Source organism: Poeciliopsis prolifica, unplaced genomic scaffold (assembly GCF_027474105.1).
Source record: "Poeciliopsis prolifica strain line A6 unplaced genomic scaffold, Auburn_PproV2 SCAFFOLD094, whole genome shotgun sequence".
Taxonomy (NCBI): Eukaryota; Metazoa; Chordata; class Actinopteri; order Cyprinodontiformes; family Poeciliidae; genus Poeciliopsis; species Poeciliopsis prolifica.
Window position 1 is genome coordinate 1082839 of NW_026562469.1, and position 24661 is coordinate 1107499.

The following is a 24661-nucleotide window of genomic DNA, read 5'->3' on the forward strand; positions in this document are numbered from 1 at the left end:
ACCAACAGAGTGCATGGAGTCAGTTTATTACAAATGACTGAATGATACAAAGAAATGATGATAAACAAAAGAGTTCAGATGTGTGGAAATCCTTGGAAATAAGAAACATTTGTTAGTCACGCATATCCGTCTGCAGCACCATAATCTGATCGATGCATAAAAATGAGAAACAGAGCAGATGTTTGCTGTTCCTACTCAGCTGCATGGACTGCAACAAAACACAGAGCGCATGGAGTCCAGACCACCAATCAGCTGCAGCAGCAGCTGTTACATCACCGCAGCACCGTCCAGTCAGGATTGCGTAAAATAAAACATTCTCCAATCAAGCAGCAAGAAGGATAAATAAAAGCTCCACCTGTTTTCTCCAGGTGTTTGTTCATCCGATGGAAAAAGTGCACATTTGGTGATTTAGCATCAAAACCTCACCTGCCTCAAGCTACAGGAAACATGCACTTTATGATAAAGGTTTGTCCAGCCCAAAACTTCAAGTCCACAGGTCAGTGAAACTATGGAGGCCCGTTGGTGCCACGACAGAGGAAGGAATAATCGCAGGGTGGATCATAACTTATAAATATGACTTTGGAAGTTGCAATTAATTTAGGCTTTTTATAGAATGCAAAATCAGAAATATGACTTTAAAGCCATAACTGTGATAGAAAGTAAAAAAAAACCCAACTAAATTATAATAATTGGACATAAATATGATATACAAAGTTAGAAATATGAGCACTAGTGTAATAATTTAGTCTTTTAGTCATAATATGAAAACAGTAAAGGCTGTTACTTTTAAAGTTGTTGTGAGATTCAAAGTCCTAATTTAGACTTTAATTATAACATTAAAAGTCCAAATTCTGAAACTTTACATCAAATACTGAAACTTCAAAGTAAAAATCAAAACTTTCAAAGTCATATCTATGGCAAGCCACATGGCACTTTATTTCTCTAAAGTGTTTTTTATTGGCTTCCATAGAGAGAACGAATCGTGTTTTGGTCCAGAACAATCACCATAGTGGAGTTAGCCTAGCTTAGCGCTAAAGGTGGAAACAAATTACAACTATGAGAAACCAAAAAGCTAGAAATAATTTTAATTATTTATCATGTCATAAGAAAAGAAGTCAAGGTCAAATGCTCAAAGTCATATTTTCACCATTTTATTCATAAATGTTTAAATGTCAGTTTCAAACTATTTAGTTTGAGAGCGAAATATTTATCCTGCTAACTAAATATTTAATTTGATAATATTTAGTTCCAAACTCAATATTTACTTTAAAATTATTATTATTTAGCTTGCTAAGTAAAGATTTGTTTTTAAACTATGACATAATATAATTGAATCAACATCATATTATTTTTGATAATTAACCTCAATTTTTTACTCTTATGACAGGATAAACAACCCAGATTATTTCTGTTAGTTTTTGGCAAGAAAAAAAAATGCAGCAGCAATAAACATCAATAATAAACACAAATCAATGCTGGAGTTCTCCAGGGCTCAATCATTGGGTCTCTGTTTGTCTCAGAAACTGCAGATTAAAATAAATCAGTAAACATGAGTTTCTACTGCATTATTGTTTTACCAGGTAAAACAATAATTTCTGGTTACACGATGAAGCAAGTTGGATGGGAAAGTGAAAGTTTGTTTGGAAGTGAATGAAAGCCAAGCACAGTGTCAATTTGCATTCCCACCGTTTCTGGTCGTTATGCTAAGCTAGGCTAATTAAGCCGAGCAGTTTCGTTCATTTACCTGGAAATGATCCGGATCATTTCACTGCCTGTTCAGCCTTCTAAATACGAAGGTTTCAGCTGCTTTAACACAAAGACGGAGAAAAAACACAAACATTATCCCAGCACACAGCGACAATGTACAGCTAGCAGCTAACGGACACGCAGAAACCCACTCACACGTGACCTTGGCCCTCCGACCGCAAAATATTCTGACAGAGAGCAGTTCCCTGAAACTGGACTTTATGTTTCTACACAGACTGCGAGTTGGAAAGAACCTGGTGACAGACGATTCTCTCTGAATCAGGCCAATTCATCTACAACCAAAAATCAACTGTTTCATTTGTCTAATTTTGTCCTTAATGTTGATAACTTTGTGTTTCAATGGGACATTTTAGTGTAAATTTGTTTAATTCTTCAATATTTAGCCTGGAGCCGTTTCAGTGCTGCCCCCTTATGGCTGAACTGCAGATGAATTTTCCTTTTGTTTCCAGCTTGGTTCATGCCTGTCACACAGGAATCAAACCCCAAACCATCTGTCTTTGACAGCTGCAGGTGTTTTCACATGTCGCGATGAAAGTCTCCAATAAAGAAGAAAAAGTTGCTCTAAAAACAAAAAAAAAAGTTGCTCAATTTGAAATTAGTAGCGTTTTTGAAAAAAGTTGCTAGATTTGTCCGTTAATTTTTTGGAGAAAAAGCGTTAAATTTTGTGGCTAGTCCCTGTTTTTTTAATTTTTTTTAAGTGACTAAATACAACAACTGTTACTCAGCCGACAACAAGGCCGCAGCCCCGCTGCAGCCTCTCTGCTGATTCACACGCTTAGCCACGCCCCAACTGGCTCCGCCCACTTTAGAATTTTGAGATTTTTGGGGGCGGGCTTTGCTTCCATAGGGGGTCAGTTACACTTTAAGAAATCTTGTCTATTCTCAGCTTTTTAAACTAAACTTTACTCTTCATCTGTCAACTGATTCATGCCTGTAGAGAGGCGATGCGTTCGAGGACCAGTCGGAATCGTTAAGCTTTCTCTCATGAAGACATTCCAGTTATTTCACAGAGTTTCTCCCACATTCAGCACTCGCAACATTCAGCAGAAGCAGCACAAACCCTAACCCCTGGCTGTCGTCGGTCAGGCAGCAGAACTTAGGAACATTCAGCAGGTGTTCTACTGGACCCGGACCATGAAGCGTGGAAGCAGGTGGGACCCATCTGATGGGCAGAAAGCTGAAACTTTTGCCTTATAAAGATACACAGAATGCTATAAGGACATTTCTATCCTCTGTTCAATGCAACACAACGGATCATTAAAGCACAAGTTATTAATACATGTCTGTACAGAACGCCGGTGAGAGCAGCGGCTTGATTTTGTAGCGTGATTAATTTTGGTTGAGCTTAAGAGACAAGAAAGCAGCTCTACGAAGATACACTGTGGCCAATCACGATGTTCTGATGAAATCACTGGGCACAGATGGGCGGTTTGTTCTGGACAGGTCCAGTGCATCCACACCACCGCCGGTCCAAACACAGCGCCAGGAGGGCCTCCGGCTCCGGCTCGCCCCACAGCGGCGTGGAGGCACGACGTCTGCCCCGATGTGCTACGGCTGCCCTCAGGGCGCGTGGTGGGACCCATCAGGCCCACGAGGCGGTCGCTTGGTGCTTTCGTTGGCGTTGGAGGTTCGGGTTCTGGTGGCGGGTTTCTTCTCCTTGGTGGTTTGGCGAGTTTGAGTCAGAGACGGCGTTGTGATGGCGGCCGCCTGCAGACTCCCGCCGGGCTCCACGATGGTGTTTATGACTACAGCAGAAAACACAAAACACAGCACTTAGAAAAACCAGAGCAGAAAAAATCTGTTTAATCTGTCGGCCTGTATGATGTTATGATCAATAATTATATAAATACAGAGAAGAAAAGACATCAGCAATCGCCCTGAAAGATGGCGAAGAAAACAACATGGCCACCAAGCTGAGACATAGGTGTTCCTCAGGGCAGCATGTTAGCACTCCTGCTTTTCACTTTTAATAAAATGATCTTCACAGCAAGTTTTAAAATGAAAATTCAACTTTTATGCAGATGACGCAATCATTAGTTGCTTCACTCCTTAAGCAAACCAAATCCTTGAATTTTAATTTGTTCGGTTAATTAAAGCTGAAGTCGGTGTTGGTGGGTCTGAGTCGATTCACAGGAACAAATCTGGACTCGATGAACGTCAATGTGTGAACGTTCAGCAGACGGGAGGACTCCCCTGATCGTCTAAAGTTTGTTTCCATTATCAACCTCAACTTCCTGATAACTAAAGAAGAATAACGTCAACAACTGATGAAATTATGCTGGTTGATTCGCTCCAAACCTGTAGATGGAAACATTCTTAATTAGCATTTTGTTTTTTCTTTTCATATTTTCTGGGAAACAACTAAAACCAAAAGTTATTGAACCCAAATACCTTCCAGCTGCCTTTGGACTCGTCTCAGTTCCTTCAAAATGGAAGTAATTTCCTGCAAGCAAAGTCAATACTTAGAAGAGGAGGCGCTGAACTCTGAATGCTGCTTTAAAAATGGCGGCTCGGTTACCTTGTTGGAGGTTTTTAAAATGGGAACTTCATTCTCGGTGTTGATCTTGGCCTCGATCTCCTCCCATACATCTGCTTTGTTCTGGAACAAAACCCTGAAACCAGAAACCATCCGGTTAGTTGAGCTGGAGCCGAGCAGGCAGGAAGTCTTCAAACCGCTGCCTACTTCATCTTCTCGGCCAGCTGCTCCGTGTTTTCCCGGATGGCCTGGGACAGCTGGGAAACCGGGTTCAGCATCAGGTTGTCCAGGATCACCTGGAAGACAGAGAGATGAAGATGAGCGCCCAGCGTCTTCATCATCAGCACCGATTTCCCAGAAACCCCAAAACTGACTGCAGCAGATGGACAAACGTTCAGTGAAAACATGAGGAGTCGTGGCTGAGTTCACACTGCGGATCAGACTCCCTGCAGCGCCACCATCAGGAGACAGACTGAATCGTGAGGTTTCAAGCTCCTGGTGCAGCTGCAGACGGTAAACGTTTCAGCTGCTTTCACACATAAACCACAACCATGTGTTGATGCTACAGAAAATTTGCATAATTATGATTCTGACAAATAAATGAGACCAAACTTCTGCTTTTCTCCATGAGAATAAATAAATGATTTATGATGGCTAAATGCCAAAGCAATAAAACACTGAAATGCCTTTAATCCAGGCTTTTGATTTGAAAATCCCTGATGATGATGATGTCGTGGATTAACTGGAGGGAAACCTGCTTAATGCAACTCATGGGAAACGGATCAGCTCTGGGCCCGGTTTCCAGGTGGTTCTGGTGTGAAACATGAATCAGCGTCAGCCTGATGGCCGTCGCTCCCCGGCAGCCTGGAGCGTTTCAGACGACGTGTTCGGTTTTGGGTCATGTCGTCTGGCGGATCGACAGCGGAGATGTTTGGACTCGATGAACACATGGGTGAAGCTCGGTGGCGGCGGCATCATGTTCAGATATTTCACAACATTTCATGACACGAAACAGGAAATGGAAAGAGTTCATGTTTCAGAGTGGACCAATAAAAGCCCAGAACATCAGGGGGCGGGGCTAACAGACAGGAAGTGGTGGAGATGGGCACACCATCCATTGTTCCTAATCTTGTTTGATTCCAATTTGAAATTAGAATCTCCCATAATTTCTAAGTGAAGTTTTGAATCTAGACTTTTCTGAACAGAGAGGAATAAATCCAGGAATTAAAATTTGTCATTTTGACGTCTAAACCATCCAGGATCAGCTGAGGCTGGAATCTTCCTAACAGCTCAGAGATCATAGATGGACCATAAATCAAATCAGCTGCTGCGTCGTCATGACTGATCTGAAAACAACCAACTGCCGTAACAATGACGAAGCTGGAGAAATGGAAACTAAAACCAGGTACGTTGAGTTCAGTGTGAACTAAGCTTAGTGTTGAGCTGAGCTGCAGTGTGAACGCGGCCTCGGTGGGATCGGACAGTGACCTCTTCACGGTTCCACGGACGCCGTTGCAAAGAAGTGGGCTCTGCCTCATTCATATTAGCGTCCAGGTCCAAGATGGCCGCACAACCTGGAGGAACCTTCTGGAAGTTTAAGCTGGCCTCAGGAATACGATGGACCAGCTGGAAAGAGAGTACACCCAAATGATCCAAAACGTCTCTGGTTCAGCAAAGGCTGGAGATCAACGCATGCACCGAGTCAACATGCAGCTGCAATGGTGGCGAGCGACAGGGAGGTCCGGGTTCTGCTGGGATACAGCGCCAAGTCGGACCAGGGAGTGCAAGAGAACCCAGCCACAGCTCCATGAACCAGTAAAACCAGTTCATTACCAGCACAGGCTGATGGAGACTCAACAGAACTACAGGGTGGAGCTGGAGGGACATGAGGAAAACACTGGAAACACTGGAGGCTCTGACCTCCACAAACTCATCTCCAAAAAACAAAAAAAACACCTTTTTAAATAAGATCTTAAACAAATATTTATTTATTTTGTTTTTTAGGAATATTTGTCAAAAACTCCATAATTAAATAAATATGGTTTACCTGCAGAGCAGTAAATCATAAAATCACTGGTTTAAACTCTGACAGCTGATTGGTTAATTAGCTCAGTGCTAGCCCCGCCCACTGACTGATGCTGGTTAATTACATTCTTTATATGTTGTAGAAATAATTTAAAAGTTGAATGCACTTTATAACTAATTTTTATATTTTTCCATAATTTATTGCAGCTTTGGTGAATATCAGAAAACAATTCAATAAATAATCAGCTTAAAGTTAGCTTTAATAAATAAAATAAATTTAAAACAAATTAAATCAACAAATTTTTTAATAATTATTTACATGTTTTAATAATATAATATACAAGTTTAATAAGAATGTGACTTTAATTCGTTGAATACTAAATTATGTAATTTTTTTATCTATTCACTTTATTTTGTTCTGTATTGCAAAATATTTGTTAAAGTTTCATTTACAGATTAAATAATGGTCATTTTTGCCTCCTTAAATAAAGTCCATCCAGAGGAACGTGGAAGAAAAGCTACTGTGTAAAATACAGTGATCGTGTCTTTCACTCTACGCCGATGATGCACTGATTTATGTGGTGGTGCAGCAATGCAGTGCAAGGATCAATAGTTAGTCACGGTGAGGTTTAATGAAAGCAAATTTATTAAGCTGGAATCAGTTCAGATGGAAAAAATTTAATTAGTAAATTTGACACAAACAACCTTGGTTGGATGTATTTAGTCTTTGGCTGAACTGAATATTCATCCAACCGACTGACTCCAGCTTGGTGCTCTGGACACACAAGACAAGATGAGATGATGACTCAAAAGTGCAGAACAATCCAACACAGTGAGAGGGGCGTGTTAGGATCGGTGGTGGGGGAACCACTGGGTGGGGGAACCACTGGGTGGTGGAACCACTGGGTGGGGTGATGAGTCAGAGTTGGACACCTGAGCCGGTCGAACCCCGTGGAGATATGCAACACATGGCGTCTTTGCAGAAGAACAAACATATGAAAGGTTGCAAGAGTCTGAAGCAGAATGAAGCTCCTGCAGATAACCTGCAAACAAACAAACAGCTTCTTGCATGACCGGACCAGCGCCACAGTGGAACATCGGAACTGGGAGTCTAAACTGGGAACACTGGGATGAGATGAGGTCGTTTTACTGGCTGCAGGAGTGTCTGGAAAATCAGACATGTTTATCCAGACTTGAAAATGTATAGAAATGTGAAAGAAGACAACTTCTGTTTATTGCTGCTGCCCCCTGAAGGTCATAGATAGGTGTACGTGTTCCCAGTTTTGGAGGCCTTGGTGGTATGGTGGTAGTGGCCATGTGGGGAGGGGAGTTTGATTCCTACCTCCTCCCGGGCAGAGATGGTGGAGCCTGGTGTGTTGGGGAGTGAGCTAGGGGAGGTGGCGGTGGGTGGAGGATCCCCGTCCCCAGCGACGTCATGGATCTCCTTTGCCAAGATGGCCAGATCTTTGGCCAGGTCCTGACTGAGCCTGCAGACGAAACGTAAAGCAAATGATCTGTGGACGCCTGAGAGATGAAGGACAGCAGCCGATGGCAGCAGAGCTCTTACTTGGCGATCTCAGCACTGTGAGTGGACCAGTTCTGGTACGGGTCGATGTCGTTCTGGTCCTCATCCTCCTCGGTTTCCAGGGAGACAGACTTGGGTCTGCTGGTGGCTGTCCTCTGGCCGCGCTGTGATTGGCCAGCGGTTGTTGAATGGGAGGATCGCTTCGCTTGGGAGAAGCCAGTGTTTGTGTCGTATTCTTCCTCAGAGGAAGATGAGAAGTCTGAGCCCTTCTGTTTGCGACGCAACCCTGAAAAATAGTCAGCAAATTGTTTTTCTGCTTGGATAGTTAAAGTCTGTGCCATAAATAATGAGGTTTGAGCCACAGACACAAAGGGACACACACTGAACCTCCAAATCCAAAAGAATCGCAAAATCAAATTTTCACCATATTCAGCAAAACAACAACACAAACTAGCAAGTACATGTCAGAAAAGTTGAGGACCAACTCGTGTCCTTGGGGGCTGGTGTCCTGAAACGTTTAGATGTGTCCCTGGTCCATTAGATCTGAATCAAATTGCTGAGTCACTGCCTCAGCTTGCAGTCCAGTTCTCCAGTGTCCTGCTGACGAATTCTTTAGTGACTCAGGTCTGTTGAACCAGAGACACATCTAAATGATCCAGGATACCGGCACAGGATCCCTGACAGACTCACCACCACTGGAGTGCTTAACTCCGCTTGATCGGGTACGTGACAGTGTTTGCTTCACCGGAGCTGCGCCCCCTTTACCGGATGCCTGGCGAGCATCACCAACAGACGTCTTCCTTGCAGTGACAGCTGGCTCACTGCTGCGACCAGAGAAGCCAGACCGACTTGTCGAGGACTCGTTGTCACTTGGAGTCGTAAATGAGCCGGTTCTCTTCCTAGGCATCGCCAAGATGTCCAGTCTGGACAGCTTCTTACCTTCAGCGGAAACTTTAGGGGGTGCGGAAATGTGATCAGAGTTCTGGGAGGTCCGATCAGTCTCTGTGCCCTCGTTGTCTGAGGCGTCTCCGAGGCGAGCGCGTCGCAGCATGGACGCTCGAGTTGGCCTTGGTGCTGACAGGCTGTTGGAACGAGTTAAAACCTGTTGAGCAGCTGACTTAGGTGTCTTTCCATTGTCCTTTCTGTAGAGGGGCAATAACTTTCTTGGTACGGCTGGATGTATGTGAAATTTCGTGATCAGATGAAGTAGCTTCAGTCCAGTTAGGTGCAGTACCTTGTTGACCTTCAGATAAATCCAGAGAACCACGGTTTCCTGTACTGCGGCGCATCTGGAAACGCTTCGTTGCCTCTGCCTTGCTTGGCGCATCAGTTGTTGTCTGTGTGCGTCGTTTCTCAGAAAGCCGCTCTCGAGCACTTAGCTGTGTCGACCCTTTTCTTGGATAGATGGACTAGAAGAGGACTTCTCCTTTTGAAGACTGCTTATGGCAGGTCGCTTTTTGGATGTGGAGCTAATTGGAGCATTTTTGCTACTCACCTGACTCACGGTGCTAGCTGTATCCACATCTGACTCACCAGAGAGAGAATCATCCATGTGGGTGGAGGAGCCCTTTCTTTGAGCTACGACCAGAACCAGAAGAAGGAACCTTGGCATCCAGAGAGGACAGCGCACTCTCTGTCTCCTGAAGGAAGGGTTGTGTTTTGGATGCTCTGTTCCATATCTCTAATGGAAGGGTGGCTGGAGATGTGGGGAAGCTTCTTCATCTGGACGGTGTCACTGGGTCGGTCTTTGGTGAAACTTTCTTGACGGACAATATATGTCTTTTGTAGGAACAGAGTCTTTGTCTTGAGTTTGGAGGTTTGGAGCGGAGTTGTTGGGTTTGACGCCTGTCCTTCTGGGTTCATGTCCACTCAAGTGACGGATCAAAACTGTTGTTGGAGGAGTTTTAGCCGGAGGGTCTCGAGTCCTCTCACCCTGTACTGGGTTTCGGACCTGTTCAGGCTTGCCTGGTTGATCCTCGGCACCAATGTAGAAGAAGGTGGATTGTTGGTTGGAGAAACTTTCTCCTGAACTTTAAACTGATAGCCAGGAGCAACTGGGGAGACATTTCCAATAATTACATCAATTTTCTTTGCAACCAGAGCGGTCCATCCCTCAGAGCGACTGGCGTCGCTGAGACTGTCTGGGTCCACATCATCCTGAACGGCTAGGAGCTGGGTGGAGTCTTGGGAGCAGGGAGGAACGTAAACTCTATCCACAGATTTATGACCTGGGTAGGATTCATGCCGTATTAAGATGCTTGGAGTGACACTTTCCGCCTTGTCTGGAGGAACCTGAGGCAGCAGCCTTCTGGTCCTGGAGCTGTGGCTTGTCTCTGACTCTGAGGTGTCATAGCTGTAGCTTCCCACTGACTGGCTCATGTAGCGCAAATCTGCAAAATAACATTGTGTTTAGCTCAACTTGGGTCACTATTATCCTTCAATTTTTATACTATCATTTTGAATAGATTTGTGTATTTTAATCCACGGCCCTTTACATTATATACTAGTTTTTGTTTAATTAACGAGATAAAATGTTGAGTACCTTCGAGACATTCCCCCTGAGGAGGAGTAGAACCAGGTTCGGCATAGCTGTCTGCCAGACTGGCCCACCGAGAAACCCATTTAGGTCCTTCCAGATCGGCTGCGTGAATCTGAACCTAGAACACAAACAGTGATGAACAACACAGCCAAACCCCAGGATAACAAAGAACCAACCAAAACCGGGCAGAAAGAAAGTGGTAACATGAGGAATGGAGCACAAACATCAGAGGGCATGCACTTGGACAACAACATGCTCCGACGTTTCCTGGGTCTTTTCCAGTGTTACCTGCATGGGACCTGTTGGGGGGGCACTGACAGCTGCTGGGATAAAGCCATGCAAAAGGTCCACACTGGTACCATCACCAGGCAGGGTACGGTGCTCATCTTTGCCTTCATGTATGACAGGTCTATAGACTCCTGTGGTCGCGCCACTGTACTCTGGAGAATCAAGGACGCCAAACACCTGTTTGGCACAGGGCATGCATGAGAAGGTGGTGTGACCACACAGGGAGGAAAAAGCAAGAAGGACAAGACGTTTCATGCATCAGTCGTTACTATTAAACCTATTTTCATAAAGGTAAGAAAGATACTGTTCATATTGATGGTCAGTGTGACCTCACCTGATCAATCATGTTGCGGGCCTCCTCCACCTCCTTATCTTGTGACTCAGTCTCTATGGTATAAGTCCCGGCATCACTCAGGCTGTCGTCTTCCTCATTCTTCACAATCCTCTGGGAAATTTTGGGGTCTCCCCCATGAACTCCCAAAGACAACATGGGGGACATGTGTGGTCCAGATGTATGGCCCAGAGGAGCCACCTGGGCTGGACCAATGGCCGGTTTGAAGGATTTTGAGGCTACTGGAGGTTGCAACGGGGATGAGGGGTAGGAAACTGAAGAAAGTGCTGGAGGTTCCTGTGGGGAAGGGATCTGGGCATGAGGGGGCGAAACCATCACTGGCGGGGCAGACATCGGTGGAGGTGAGACTTTGTCTCTGGTTGGGGAGGAATCCTTCTGACCAGAGTCCTTCAGGAACTCTGCAGCAAACTCCTGGGCAAGTTTTGACTTCTTCCCAACACTTCCAAAAGGTCTGATGATGATGCCTGATGAAGAGCGAGAGGAGGAGCTTGATGAACCTGCCTCCCCTTCTGTCTTCTCCCGCTTTAGAGAGCTTGACCTCTGAGGGCCACTGTGGCCCTGACTCTTCAGGGAAACCGTCACCTGCTGGGTGGGAGGGATGTGTCCTGCATAGATGCCGGCCTCTCGCCGCCTTTCCGTCGCTCCATCTTGGCTTTGAGGGTGGAGTAAGAGTCACCATGAGCGGGGTTGTGGGTGAAGGACTGTGAACGCTTCTTGCGCGGGTTGTCGTCAAAGAACTCGATGATGAAGGCCTGCTGGGTGAGGTGCTCAGACAGTCCCTGTTTGGACATTTCAGTGGGCGATGGAGGTTGGGGAGGGCTCTGAGACAGGGGCCGATCAGGGGCCACAGTTGAGGCAGGAGTCTGTCTGGGCGGAGAGTACTGCAGGACATGGTGGAGCTTCTGTGCTGGAACCGGCTGCTGACTGGACTGAACCGGCTGCTGACTGGACTGAACCGGCTGCTGACTGGACTGAACCGGCTGCTGACTGGACTGAACCGGCTGCTGACTGGACTGAACCGGCTGCTGAGGTGTCTCGGGTTGCTCTGACTGGACAGAGTGCTGGGATTCACTTTGACTTTAAGAACCGGGTCTTCAGAGTCACTCTGGGTTCCATCCTCATGATGATGACCTGGTAAAAGAATAAACTGATCAACAGACTTTTATGTTTAAGGGTGCATTGGCACCAGTCCTGTTTATTCCTCTTTAATTGAACTCTAGTGTGTTTGTCTAGAAAGTCCAGTTCATCTGCGGAGGTCCGAATGCGCAATTGACCAAAAACCGAACTCCAGTCTACAAACCTCGGTCTGGTGGTGAAGGTTTGGTCCCAAATCAAACCGAGTCTACTGGACTATCATGTCAGAAATTCATTATTTATGTTGCTAAACAAATATTTATATTGGATCTAAACACTTAGTTATCCTGATAAAATGTTTATCTTGCAAGTTAAAAATTTAATTTGAAACTGACATTTATAAATTTGTTGAAAAAAATAATCCCCATTTTTTTCTTTTATAAGCAGCTAAATAACCAGATTATTTACTGCACCGATGGCACCGTTCACACACAGGTGAACCTGTTCAAACAACAAATCATTCAATAACAGAGCAGCAACTTAGTGCAATCTGTTCAACTTTGGAAAGGTGGTCATAATGTTTTGCAGCATCATAGCAACCCCTCTGACCTTTCAGGGTCTTGATGTTCATGGCGAGGTCACTCTTGGTACTGTAGACGTCCTCGCATGGCGGATGCCTCCTCATCATGCTGACATCACTGTGGACCAGCCAATCAGCCACCTTGCTCTGCGCTGACATCATCTCTGCGGGTGCGGCAGTGGCGGCGGTCTTGGTGGGGGGCGCCTGACCCTTCCTTTGGCGAGTCGAGAACTTGGTGACGTGGTCTTTGATCTTGATCTTGCCGGGCATGCAGTCGTCAAATTCGATGGTGAAAGAGGCGTGGCTCTGGACGACGGGCGGGGTCGGGGTCCGCGGGGAGGGCGGGCGTTGGGGGCGTCCGTGTCCTTGGTGGGGATCTCATGGAGCTCCGCCTCGGAGGTTTTGTGGTGCTGGAAGTCCTTGGTGGGAATCTCGAAGTAGCTGGGCTCGCGGTGGTAGGAAGAGAAGACGGTCTTTGGTTGGGAGTCGGAGAGAGCTCCAGGAAAATCTGGTTCATAAACAGAACAGCTGATGAGTCACAAGTACGAATCCTCCAGATGTTTGATGAACAACCGTCTACCTGCATGAGGCTCGTTGCTGCTTTGGACTTTACTCCCATAATCCTCCTCTCCCCACCAGGACGGCTGGCCGTACAGAGGCGTGGGCCGACTCACAGGGGTTTCTGCCACAAACACACATTTACCAAAAGATGGTTCTGGAAACACATTCCTGTGTAGATCTACAGCATGAATCATAAGGATTAGCTCAATAATGCTAACCTGCTACACAAACAGTCTGTTTGGGGCAAATTCAACTCTGGTGATGTGAGTCTCAGAATGATTCATATGTGAAAATGACCAAGTATTTGTTTTATCATCCCTCCTATTTATCTATATCATTTGTTCTTTTGGTGTATATTTACCATTTGCTCGATAGTTTATAATAAAAAGAGAATGAAGAGAGGAAACAGAACTGCACTTCACCCATTTCAAAATAAGAGCATGAATATAAAATTAAAAAATCCTAAACAGGTGATAAGCAAAACTTCAACACAGATGATGAACTTATTCAGAATAAAGTTTACCAAACAGCCAAATAAATGAGAGCTTTACATTTTATCCACAACAAATCTTTACAGGAAGCTAATTGTGCTAAAAGTTAGCAAAAGCATGTAGTGAATTATTAACTCTGCTGCTAGCGGATTAGCTTCAGCCAGAGAGTGAGTGTGTGTTGGTCTATTGGACTGGTGTGTTGCAGGGAACCAGTCCATGAGGAGAACACACACATCACAGTCCATGACGTTGTGGTTCAAAGCGGGTCGGGTTCTACGGACCGAGCCCAGAGTCCCAGAAACAGAACAAGAAACAACACCAGCCGGGCTCCTCCTGGTGTCGGACTCTTGGTTTCCGGGTTCGTACCTTGTGTGATGCTCTTTGTGCTGGTTGTCTTGTCGCCTCGCTGTCCCTCCTCTTCATCGCTCTTCTTCCCCTCTGCAGCCTTCAGGCTCATCTGCAGCTGACTGCTGTATTTCTCATGCTGCCAAAACAAAAACGTTTGTTTGAGCTCAAAGTTCTCACAGCGACCCATAAGTCAGGAAAAGGGTTAGGAGGAGGAACGCTATAAACTCTGACAGCTTCAGCTGTTCACGTTTTTCCTGCTCTGTGTGTTAATAAGTTCAAACTTTGATCATTTTTACTTCCTGTTTTTCCCACTTATTGAATAAAACTACATCAGCCAACAAGAACCAGCTTCTGTTTGCATGTTTTAGTTTCTTATTGTTGGTATTTTGAATAAAAACAGGCTTTTAATCTTGTATACATGTTTTATACATTAAAAGAATCTGTAACAATTCACTAAACAGGATAAAACAGAAGGAATCTGCAAAAGCAGGACATGAAGACATTTTTTCCTCTTTTTCTTTTTCTTCCTGAGATCATTTCAAGTCACAAATGATGCTCTGATGCTTTTTGTGTTCTGGATAAAATTGACATAAATCCTCATGAAAGTTGATGAAATAATAAACTAGATGCTGGCGTGACGCTCAGCCAGCAGATTAAAATGTGACTGACCTTCAGCGCCTCCTCTGGGACTTTGTGTTGACTTTTCTCCAGAACGTAGACATGAGAATGTGAAGAGGCGGTTCAGAAAAATCTAAATCTGCATGAATAGGTTCACTGAACACCGTAAATACACACACAAACACACACACACAGAAACAAACACACACAGACAGACAGAAAGACACACACACACACACACACACAGGGAAGGATATCGTATCCGAAGCGGATGATGTCAGACAGTTTGAGAGTGATGTAGGTCTGATCAGGGATCCGCAGGTCGTTCACAAACGTCTGCAGGAAAAACAAGAAATCAGATTTTATCTCTCATCCAGTTTATTAATGAACTACAAAATATTCAATAAAAATCACCAAAAACTTTGGAAATTCATTGGATTTGATGTTAATCGATTCTCCAATGTGTTCTTGCAGCTGATTGGTGGAGACCTGTGATGTAATGGGATGGCTGGGCATGCAGACAGAAACATGTGTGTGTGTGTGTGTGTGTGTGTGTGTGTGTGTGTGTGTGTGTGTGTGTGTGTGTGTGTGTGTGTGTGTGTCTCACCCCGTTCAGGCTGCCCAGGTCTTTCACCAGGTGTTCGTCGGTTGTTGGGTTGTAGTTAATGACGGCGTGCTGCTTGTCCACGCTGCGCGACTGTTCACACACACACACACACACACACACACACACACACACACACACACACACACACACACACACACACGCACGCACGCGCACAGACACAAACACACACACACAGAGCCAGTCTTTGAATCATTGAGTTTAAAGAAGACGGGATAAAAGATGACGATGACATCATTTTTTCTTCACAAAAAAATGATGATGAAGAGAAAAATAATGAGAAGAGAGAAAGAGGAGAAAATAGATGGTTGGATGCGTTGTTGGATGCCTGGTTGGATGTGTGGTTGGATGCCTGGTTGGATGTGTGGTTGGATGCGTGGTTGGATGCCTGGTTGGATGTGTAGTTGGATGCCTGGTTGGATGCGTTGTTGGATGCGTGGTTGGATGCCTGGTTGGATTCATGGTTGGATGCCTGGTTGGATGCCTGGTTGGATGCCTGGTTGGATGCCCGGTTGGATGCCTGGTTGGATGGATGGTTGGATGCATGGTTGGATGCCTGGTTGGATGCCCGGTTGGATGCCCGGTTGGATGCATGGTTGGATGCCTGGTTGTATGCCCAGTTGGATGCCTGGTGGGATGCGTGGTTGGATGCATGGTTGGATGCCTGGTTGGATGCATGGTTGGATGCCTGGTTGGATGCGTGGTTGGATGTGTGGTTGGATGCATGGTTGGATGCGTGGTTGGATGCGTGGTTGGATGCATGGTTGGAAGCCCGGTTGGATGCCCGGTTGGATGCATGGTTGGATGTGTGGTTGGATGCATGGTTGGATGCGTGGTTGGATGCGTGGTTGGATGCGTGGTTGGATGCGTGGTTGGATGCATGGTTGGAAGCCCGGTTGGATGCCCGGTTGGATGCCCGGTTGGATGCATGGTTGGAGGCATGGTTGGATGCCTGGTTGGATGCATGGTTGGATGCATGGTTGGATGCATGGTTGGATGCGTGGTTGTATGCCCGGTTGGATGCCCGGTTGGATGCCCGGTTGGATGCATGGTTGGATGCATGGTTGGATGCCCGGTTGGATGCGTGGTTGGATGCCCGGTTGGATGCATGGTTGGATGCATGGTTGGATGCCTGGTTGGATGCATGGTTGGATGCCTGGTTGGATGCGTGGTTGGATGTGTGGTTGGATGCATGGTTGGATGCGTGGTTGGATGCGTGGTTGGATGTGTGGTTGGATGCATGGTTGGATGCGTGGTTGGATGTGGTTGGATGCATGGTTGGATGCCTGGTTGTATGCCCAGTTGGATGCCTGGTGGGATGCGTGGTTGGATGCATGGTTGGATGCCCGGTTGGATGCATGGTTGGATGCCTGGTTGGATGCGTGGTTGGATGTGTGGTTGGATGCATGGTTGGATGCGTGGTTGGATGCGTGGTTGGATGCATGGTTGGAAGCCCGGTTGGATGCCCGGTTGGATGCATGGTTGGATGTGTGGTTGGATGCATGGTTGGATGCGTGGTTGGATGCGTGGTTGGATGCATGGTTGGAAGCCCGGTTGGATGCCCGGTTGGATGCCCGGTTGGATGCATGGTTGGAGGCATGGTTGGATGCCTGGTTGGATGCATGGTTGGATGCATGGTTGGATGCATGGTTGGATGCGTGGTTGTATGCCCGGTTGGATGCCCGGTTGGATGCCCGGTTGGAAGCCCGGTTGGATGCCCGGGTGGATGCCCGGTTGGATGCGTGGTTGGATGCGTGGTTGGATGCATGGTTGGATGCCCGGTTGGATGCCTGGTTGGATGCCCGGTTGGATGCATGGTTGGATGCCTGGTTGGATGCCTGGTTGGATGCATGGTTGGATGCGTGGTTGGATGCATGGTTGGATGCCCAGTTGGATGCCTGGTTGGATGCGTGGTTGGATGCATGGTTGGATGCCTGGTTGGATGCATGGTTGGATGCCTGGTTGGATGCCTGGTTGGATGCGTGGTTGGATGCATGGTTGGATGCATGGTTGGATGCCTGGTTGGATGCCCGGTTGGATGCCTGGTTGGATGCGTGGTTGTATGCCCGGTTGGATGCCTGGTTGGATGCGTGGTTGGATGCCTGGTTGGATGCGTGGTTGGATGCCTGGTTGGATGCCTGGTTGGATGCCTGGTTGGATGCCTCCTGACCTGCAGCATGAGCTCGCAGTCCTCGCGGCCGACGAAGATCATCTCCTTGGGGAGGCGGTGCCGCGTGCCGGAGCTGCTCACCAGGAACCATGACGTCACGCTCATCTTCACAGGCCTGCCGACAAACCGCAGTGCATCCTGGGAAACGGAGGCCACAGCCACAAACATCCTGAACTACATCCTGCAGCAGGGATCCCGAATCCACGCTATCATCAATAAAAACACGTTTCGCTCCACTGACCGTCCAACCCGGACGGGCGGGTTCAAGTGGACTCACCAGGATCACAGACTGGTTTCGGAAACCCGTTTAATCTGCTGCAGATTGTCAAATTTATATTTAAACCTCTGGATTAATTGATTTACAGCTTTAGGCCACGCCCCCTTGGTACTGAGCTGGATCCGTTCTTGGTTCTGAGGATCTGAGTGGAGCTGCTGATTGGACCATGAGCTCCAGCTGGTTCTGGGTCCAAACCAGACCGGATCATCAACAGATCCACCAACCAAAACACAGCAGCTGATCTGACAAAAAAAGGGTCAAACTGTTACAATGGCCTAGTCAAAGTCCTGATTAAACGCCCCAATAAAGGCCTGACTCTTTGTTCGGTGATTTAAATGAAACCGTCCAGGTGAGCTGACCTGCTGCACTCACACCACACAGCAAAAAGTCCAGTGTTAATTTAACTCCCACAGAGTTGATTTTAACACTTTTTCAGTGCTTATATAGTCCACTCTCATCAAGAGTTAAATTAACACTTTCAATATAGTTAAAATTTTAACACTTTATCAGAGTTACTTATTTAACTCACAAAACAGGGTTAATTCAACACTGTGGGATATACTGGATAACACTGATCCAGGAACAAAAATTTACCACTTTATTAGTGTTGATTTAACACTTTCAAGTGTTATTCATTCCAAAAAAGTTACTTTATGATTATGATTAATTATAATAATTATTAAGAAAAAAAACTTGACACAAGTACATACATTTTGAACACTTTATTTTGCAGCTGTGTTCCCAACATTTTAAATTGTGGTACAATGATCACACATTCATTAGAAATGCCATAAGAGTTTTGAATATCAAAAGAAATTTAAGTTCAGGGATTTTTACTAAATGCCTTTCTTCACTTTGAACAATTTTGAAAGCATGATGATGATCAAATGTGTCCGCTTGGATACAGTTTTTGACACATAAAAACAGGTCAACATTTTTTAGCCTGACTTACTCACAAGAGAGCTCAACGGACTGGTTTAGCAGCCTTGCTCTCACGTCCCTAACTCTGGGCGATTCCTTCATTTTGCCCACGTCAATGTTATACACTGTTGTCTGCAGAAATGTGTAGAAATTCATCAATGCAGCATCATAAGAGAAATTAAACACAAAATGTGCTTTGAATAGCTCATCAAATGTTCCAAGAGAACTGTTTGTCTGGCATGGGATGAGGCACTTATCCATGACGATGTAGAAGCTGTCAATCTTGCTTTTCTGACGCCCAACAGCAAGGAGGTATGGCTGCAGACCCCATTGTCCCCGAAGATGCTCCTCTAAACTGCAGCATGACTAAAATTAAAAAGATATACACCAAACATTAGAAACAAAACATACAGCTTTACGATACGTGACATAAAAATAAATTTAAGTATGCCCAGACATCTTCAAAGCTGTCATTCAAACATCTGTATTTATGCATGTCTATAAAAGGAAATAGACAAATAATTTTGCATATTTTAAATTTCAATTACCTTATGAATGACAACAAGTCTCTCATCTGCATCACTTGCACTGATTTTTGGAGACTTCTGTCCTCCTGGTTGCGGTGGAAGAAGATGTAAGAGAAGTAACAGCGAGGCCATTCTTGGTCATAGCCTGAGGACAAATTTATAAAAGTTTTCAGCTATAATATCAGAACTTTATGAATACTCTGAATAGTCAACTATCTTCAGATATATCCAGGTACTTACTAGATGTGTTAGTGAGGTCATCGCTTTGAAGACTTTCCGCTGACTGCACCAAACTTCTCAACTCAGGTGGAGAAGTGAAACGCTTAGCCTCCTTGATGACATTTGGTTTGAAGAACACATCCCACTTCTGCAGCAGTCTGGATGAGGTTTCTTCACTGAATAGGAGACGGAAGTCTTGATCAATCTTTAATAGCATGTAGAAATCAAACCATTATAACAATGTAAAAATCCACATTTAAAGACTTCAGTTGAACACTTACCAATCCTTTTGTGTCCAGGAACCCCGGGAATGTGGTCAGGATATATCATTTCTTCCACTGGCATCTTTAATAAGCTTGTGACGGTGCTCAAAAGTCTCTCTCATCTTCTGAAAGATCACGGACCTGTCTGTGGTGTGGTTAAGCAGAGATATGGCCTCCTGGCAGGCATTCCCATCAAGCTGTTTTTCAACAATCACAGTTCTCTGTATATTTGGGCAGATGAAATGTAATTGGTGCTACTTGATGGCACAAGAGATCCTCTTTGAATCTTCCTTAGGACCGTTTTAAGACGCCATGAAATGTATCCAGTGCTGCTTGCTGCATCATAAAAGTGCTCCTAAAAAAAAGAACAAAAATTAAATGCAAAATTACAGTTTTGAGTCACAAAATAAAAGAGCATGATTGATTGTAGAAAACAAACAAACAAACAAAAAAAAACATTACATTGCCTTTTTTGGTGTATGGATCCTTGAGGGATGCCTTTGTCACTATTCCAAAGGCATACTTCTCTCTGATTGCTTTTGTGGGGAGGTGCCTAACAGCAGATTTTAAATTGGTGATTAAACCTTTTTTTCAATTATTATACATAAATTAAATAGTGTAAAAACATACCCTTGTTCATCAATCATGTGAGCCACCAGTATGTTCACCATTTGTCTTCTTGTGGCATCAGTTAGGGTTTCTGTAGTTTCATACTCCTGCAGAATTTCTTCACCACCAGACTTGCTTTGTAGGACACCTTCAACAAGCTATAAAATGAACAATAAAAAAAGAAAGAAAAAAAAAAAGGAAATATGCAATATGCAGATGACCAAAATATGACAAAACATGTCTGGGCATACAAAACAGAATTTAGAGGCAGACAAAAAATATTGTTACATTTTTAGCAGACACTGAGTTATCAGGATTCTCAGTTTTTTGCTTCTTGCGTGGCATCTCATCCATTAGTATTGTTGATGTTGATGCATTTGAGTTGAAGCTTGAGTCAGAAGCAGATGACCATTCTGAGAACTCTGAAGAAAGAGACAATAGACATCAGTTACATTCTTTGGTAAAATCTGTAAACTGTTGATTTAATTTGCTTTGGTATCTCACCATCATAGCAGAAAACTGTCTGTACCACATTGCCTTGTCTAAGGAGGTCACTGAATATTTCTTCGTCAACTTCAGTATCTGTTGCATCTTTGTATGTAACTTTGGTATCAGGTGGCAGGCAAAATTGTTCAATGACTGAAAAAACAAGGCAAGATTTAGAGCCTAATTCTGTAATTAGCTGGATTTTTTTAAACTAACAGTTACTTGATATTGATCATGTGATTAGCATAAAACATATTAATGAAAAATACAATTTTTACTTACCACAAATGTGTAAAATATGTGTTAAACAGACATACATTGGAAAGAATAATGCCCATGCCACACAGATGATGAATAAATAACAAACCTTTCTCATGAAACTGATTAAAGTCAAACAGCCCTTCGACTTCCTCCAACTTCACATACTTTTGCAGGTCACCAAACTTTACATGGATCAGCATTTTATTTAAGCATGGGATAAACCTAGACAAAGCAAAATAAGGTAAAGGTCAAGAGTTCACCTCACTGTAACTCTGCTATTGGTGTCACGTGACTTCGGCTCGTTGAAGCTAATAGTCGTTAGCTTACATTCACAAGGCCAAAATTATCATTTTAAACGGCAAAAACGTAGAAGTATATTTTTTACGAGTGTATGGTCCGACAAAATATGTTTTGTAAGAATTACCATTATAATAATATCAGGTGTAAGTGCTACTAGCTACCAGCTAACATGTTGTGTAAAACTGTTGCAAAATGGACATATTCAGCTGCTTTTCATTATGTGGTAATTAGTAGAAATAGTCAAATCACTCACTCTGTCAATGTAATAGTGCTGGACAAAATATTTAGTAAGTTGGACACTTACCGTGTAGAACAGGAGATGAAGAAAATGGAGCCGTGTTCAGATTGAAATCAAACTGAAGCAGAGGGGAGGAGCTTATTTATCTCCCAGCAGAGTTAATTCAACACCAACGCAATCAACTCTGCGAAATAACTCCAACACTGGGCATCATTTAAATCGCTAAATGTTAAAAATACACTTACTGAGTTAAAATTAACTCTGACACGTTTAACCCTGAAATTTTAACACTCCAGTTTTTGCTGTGCACGTGACTTTCCTAAACCTGACTGGATGCGACCTGGCAGCTGTCTGATCATATCTGTCACGTTATCATCGTCATCATCACCTTCATCATTTCAACTGAGCCACGCAAACGCGCAGGCGCAGCCGTCGGAGGATCCGAGCGGCTGGTCCAGCTCCTCCCAGCGGGCCGCGGGCTCTGATCCGCGGCGGCCCGGCCGGGATGCGCCGCCTCCGGCTGCAGTTATCCCAGACTGTCCGGTCCCAGCCCCCCCTCCTCCACGCCCTGTCCCCCTCATCCTCCTCTTCCTCCTCTCACCTCCGCTCCAGATGCCGCCGCTCCTCCGCCGCTGCCCGCCGCTGTCCTGCGTTCGGATCCCGCACTGCCGCACTGCGGGGCGGGTGGAGCATGGGAGGCGTCCCGCAGGGCCGGAGCTCGGACGGGGTTCGGGTCTCTGCTGGGGGTCGCGCTCTGGTCCTGATGCTGCTGCTGTTATGGCATCTCTACGCCCGTCTCCTCCTGACGCACCAGCGGCAGCCCGCTGCGTCAAGACGCACCGCATTAGTGCCTACGACACCGGAAAAGCCCCACCACGGCCTTCAAATTAAAAGACTGCCCAAAATTATCCATTATGCATTTTAATATGCATTAAAATATCCTAATATTAATTAGGATATTTTAATGTATGTATTTAAAGGTAAAATAAAATGATAATGTAAAATAAATTGTGGCAAACAACCCCCAGACTATTAAAGACATTTATGTTAATAAAAAATAAAGGTTTAGTGATAAATCTGATTATCACCAATGGATAAAATACATCACTAATTATATATATTAAAATAGTATATTTTACTTGTAAAATGCACATCCATCCATCCATCCATCCATCATCCATCATCCATCCATCCATCTATTCATCCATCCATCATCCATCCATCCATCATCCATCCATCCATCCATCTATTCATCCATCCATCTATTCATCATCCATCCATCCATCCATCCATCCATCCCATCCATCCATCATCCATCCATCATCCATCCATCCATCCATCCATCCATCTATCATCCATCCATCCATCCATCCATCCATCCATCCATCCATCCATCCATCCATCTATTCATCCATCCATCTATTCATCATCCATCCATCCATCCATCCATCCATCCATCCATCCATCCATCTATTCATCCATCCATCATCCATCCATCCATCCATCTATTCATCCATCCATCCATCCATCCATCCATCCATCCATCCATCCTTCCATCCATCATCCATCAATCCATCCATCCATCTATTCATCCATCCATCATCCATCCATCCATCCATCTATTCATCATCCATCCATCCATCCATCCATCCATCCATCCATCCATCATCCATCAATCCATCCATCCATCTATTCATCCATCCATCATCCATCCATCCATCCATCCATCTATTCATCCATCCATCCATCCATCCATCTATTCATCATCCATCCATCCATCCATCCATCCATCATCCATCCATCATCCATCCATCCATCATCCATCCATCCATCATCCATCCATCTATTCATCCATCCATCCATCATCCATCCATCCATCCATCCATCCATCCATCCATCCATCCATCCATCATCCATCCATCCATCCATCCATCATCCATCCATCATCCATCCATCCATCCATCCATCCATCATCCATCCATTCATCATCCAGCGAGAGGCGGGGTCACCTGTCAGATAAAATATACTTTAGTAAATATATTTAATTTATTAAATAACACATATGTTGTATTAAAATAAAAATTATTTACTTAGAATTAATTTCTCTATTTTTTTCCCCATATTTTGAGTTTAAATGTCTTGCAGACTGAAACAGGAGCCCCGAAAAGTTTATTTATTTATTTTAATTTTCTGTTTATAAAAAGGAAAGAGAGAAAAAGAGAGAAGCTTGTTGAGTATTTGAGCTTCAGATCGACATGAAAGGATCATGAGACTTTATCTGTGCTCTTATTGTGAAGGCGGCCAGACTTCCGGTTTTTCCAGTCGGCTCTTTGATTTACGTCCCGCATCTCGTTCGACAGGACAAATTGATGTCTCAATCAATAAATGTATCGATATCTTCATGACTATCAGTGAAACTCCCAGCTGGAGTCACGTGACTCTCAATGAAGAGCAGTCTGGCATGACGTCACCTCCCTGTTGATACGAGGCCGCAGCTTGTTGATGGTGATGATGTCATTGATTCTGAAGAGAAACGTCACAACCTGCAGAGTTTCAGCTCCTGAAGGTCCGACCAGAGGCGGCGGGAGGCCGGATGCGGCCCGGGGGCCCAGAGCCCCAAATATAAACCTGTACAAGTTTTAATCATTATTTTAAAACCTGAGAAAAAAGTGAAAGAAAAATAATCTGTAACATGAACAAACTTGAAGGAGCAGGTGATGCTACAAGACAAAAATATGGAATATTTTCCACCTAAAATTACCTTAGAGGTAAACCCATATTTCTTTCTTTATTCCTCTGTATTCACTCATATTTACATATTTATGTCATCATTGATTTCTGCATTTTTATTTTAAAGGTTTTAATATATTTTTTGTAAAATCAGTTTGTGATCATATTAACATATTAATTGTGAAGTGGTTGTTTTTATTTAATTCCAGAAATTTTAACATTTTCATAAATAAATAAGTCAATTCATTAAGTAAAATTAAAATTAAAAGCCAAATATGCATCTATAAAACATCAAATAATGTTCATATAAGGAAATGATGCATGTGGGAAGAAAAAAATATTCTGAAAAAGATGCATTTAAAAATCTATCACAAAATCAATTAAGATCCAT

The 24661-nt window shown here is 44.3% G+C and overlaps 1 protein-coding gene and 1 pseudogene across 2 annotated transcripts; both read right to left on the reverse strand.

Annotated features, from left to right (window-relative positions):
• Positions 1-5: 5 nt before the first annotated feature.
• LOC129353607 (centrosomal protein of 170 kDa protein B-like) lies at positions 6-22348 on the reverse strand (annotated as a pseudogene).
• Positions 19298-21800, reverse strand: LOC129353626 (uncharacterized). Of its 2 annotated transcripts, XM_055022988.1 has the most exons (8): positions 21109-21800; positions 20760-20894; positions 20544-20677; positions 20277-20413; positions 20109-20199; positions 19665-19822; positions 19405-19588; positions 19298-19309 (listed from the first exon to the last, which is right to left on the reverse strand). In XM_055022988.1, exons 1-6 carry the CDS (start codon positions 21200-21202, stop codon positions 19700-19702), a joined length of 714 nt encoding a protein of 237 aa, XP_054878963.1. In that variant the 5' UTR covers positions 21203-21800; the 3' UTR covers positions 19298-19309; positions 19405-19588; positions 19665-19699. The 2 variants fall into 2 exon arrangements, with proteins under 2 accessions (XP_054878963.1, XP_054878964.1); XM_055022989.1 differs by lacking the exons at positions 19298-19309; positions 19405-19588; positions 19665-19822 and adding an exon at positions 19904-20001 and having other exon boundaries at positions 20114-20199.
• Positions 22349-24661: the final 2313 nt, after the last annotated feature.

Excerpts from the sequence above, each read along its gene's own strand:
- LOC129353626 (XM_055022988.1), bottom strand. The coding sequence starts at position 21,202 with ATGCTGATCCATGTAAAGTTTGGTGACCTGCAAAAGTATGTGAAGTTG. Across the intron at positions 20,895-21,108 it reads TAATCAGTTTCATGAGAAAG|TCATTGAACAATTTTGCCTG; the intron begins GTTTGTTATTTA and ends TTGTTTTTTCAG. Across the intron at positions 20,414-20,543 it reads ACTCAGTGTCTGCTAAAAAT|CTTGTTGAAGGTGTCCTACA; the intron begins GTAACAATATTT and ends TTCATTTTATAG.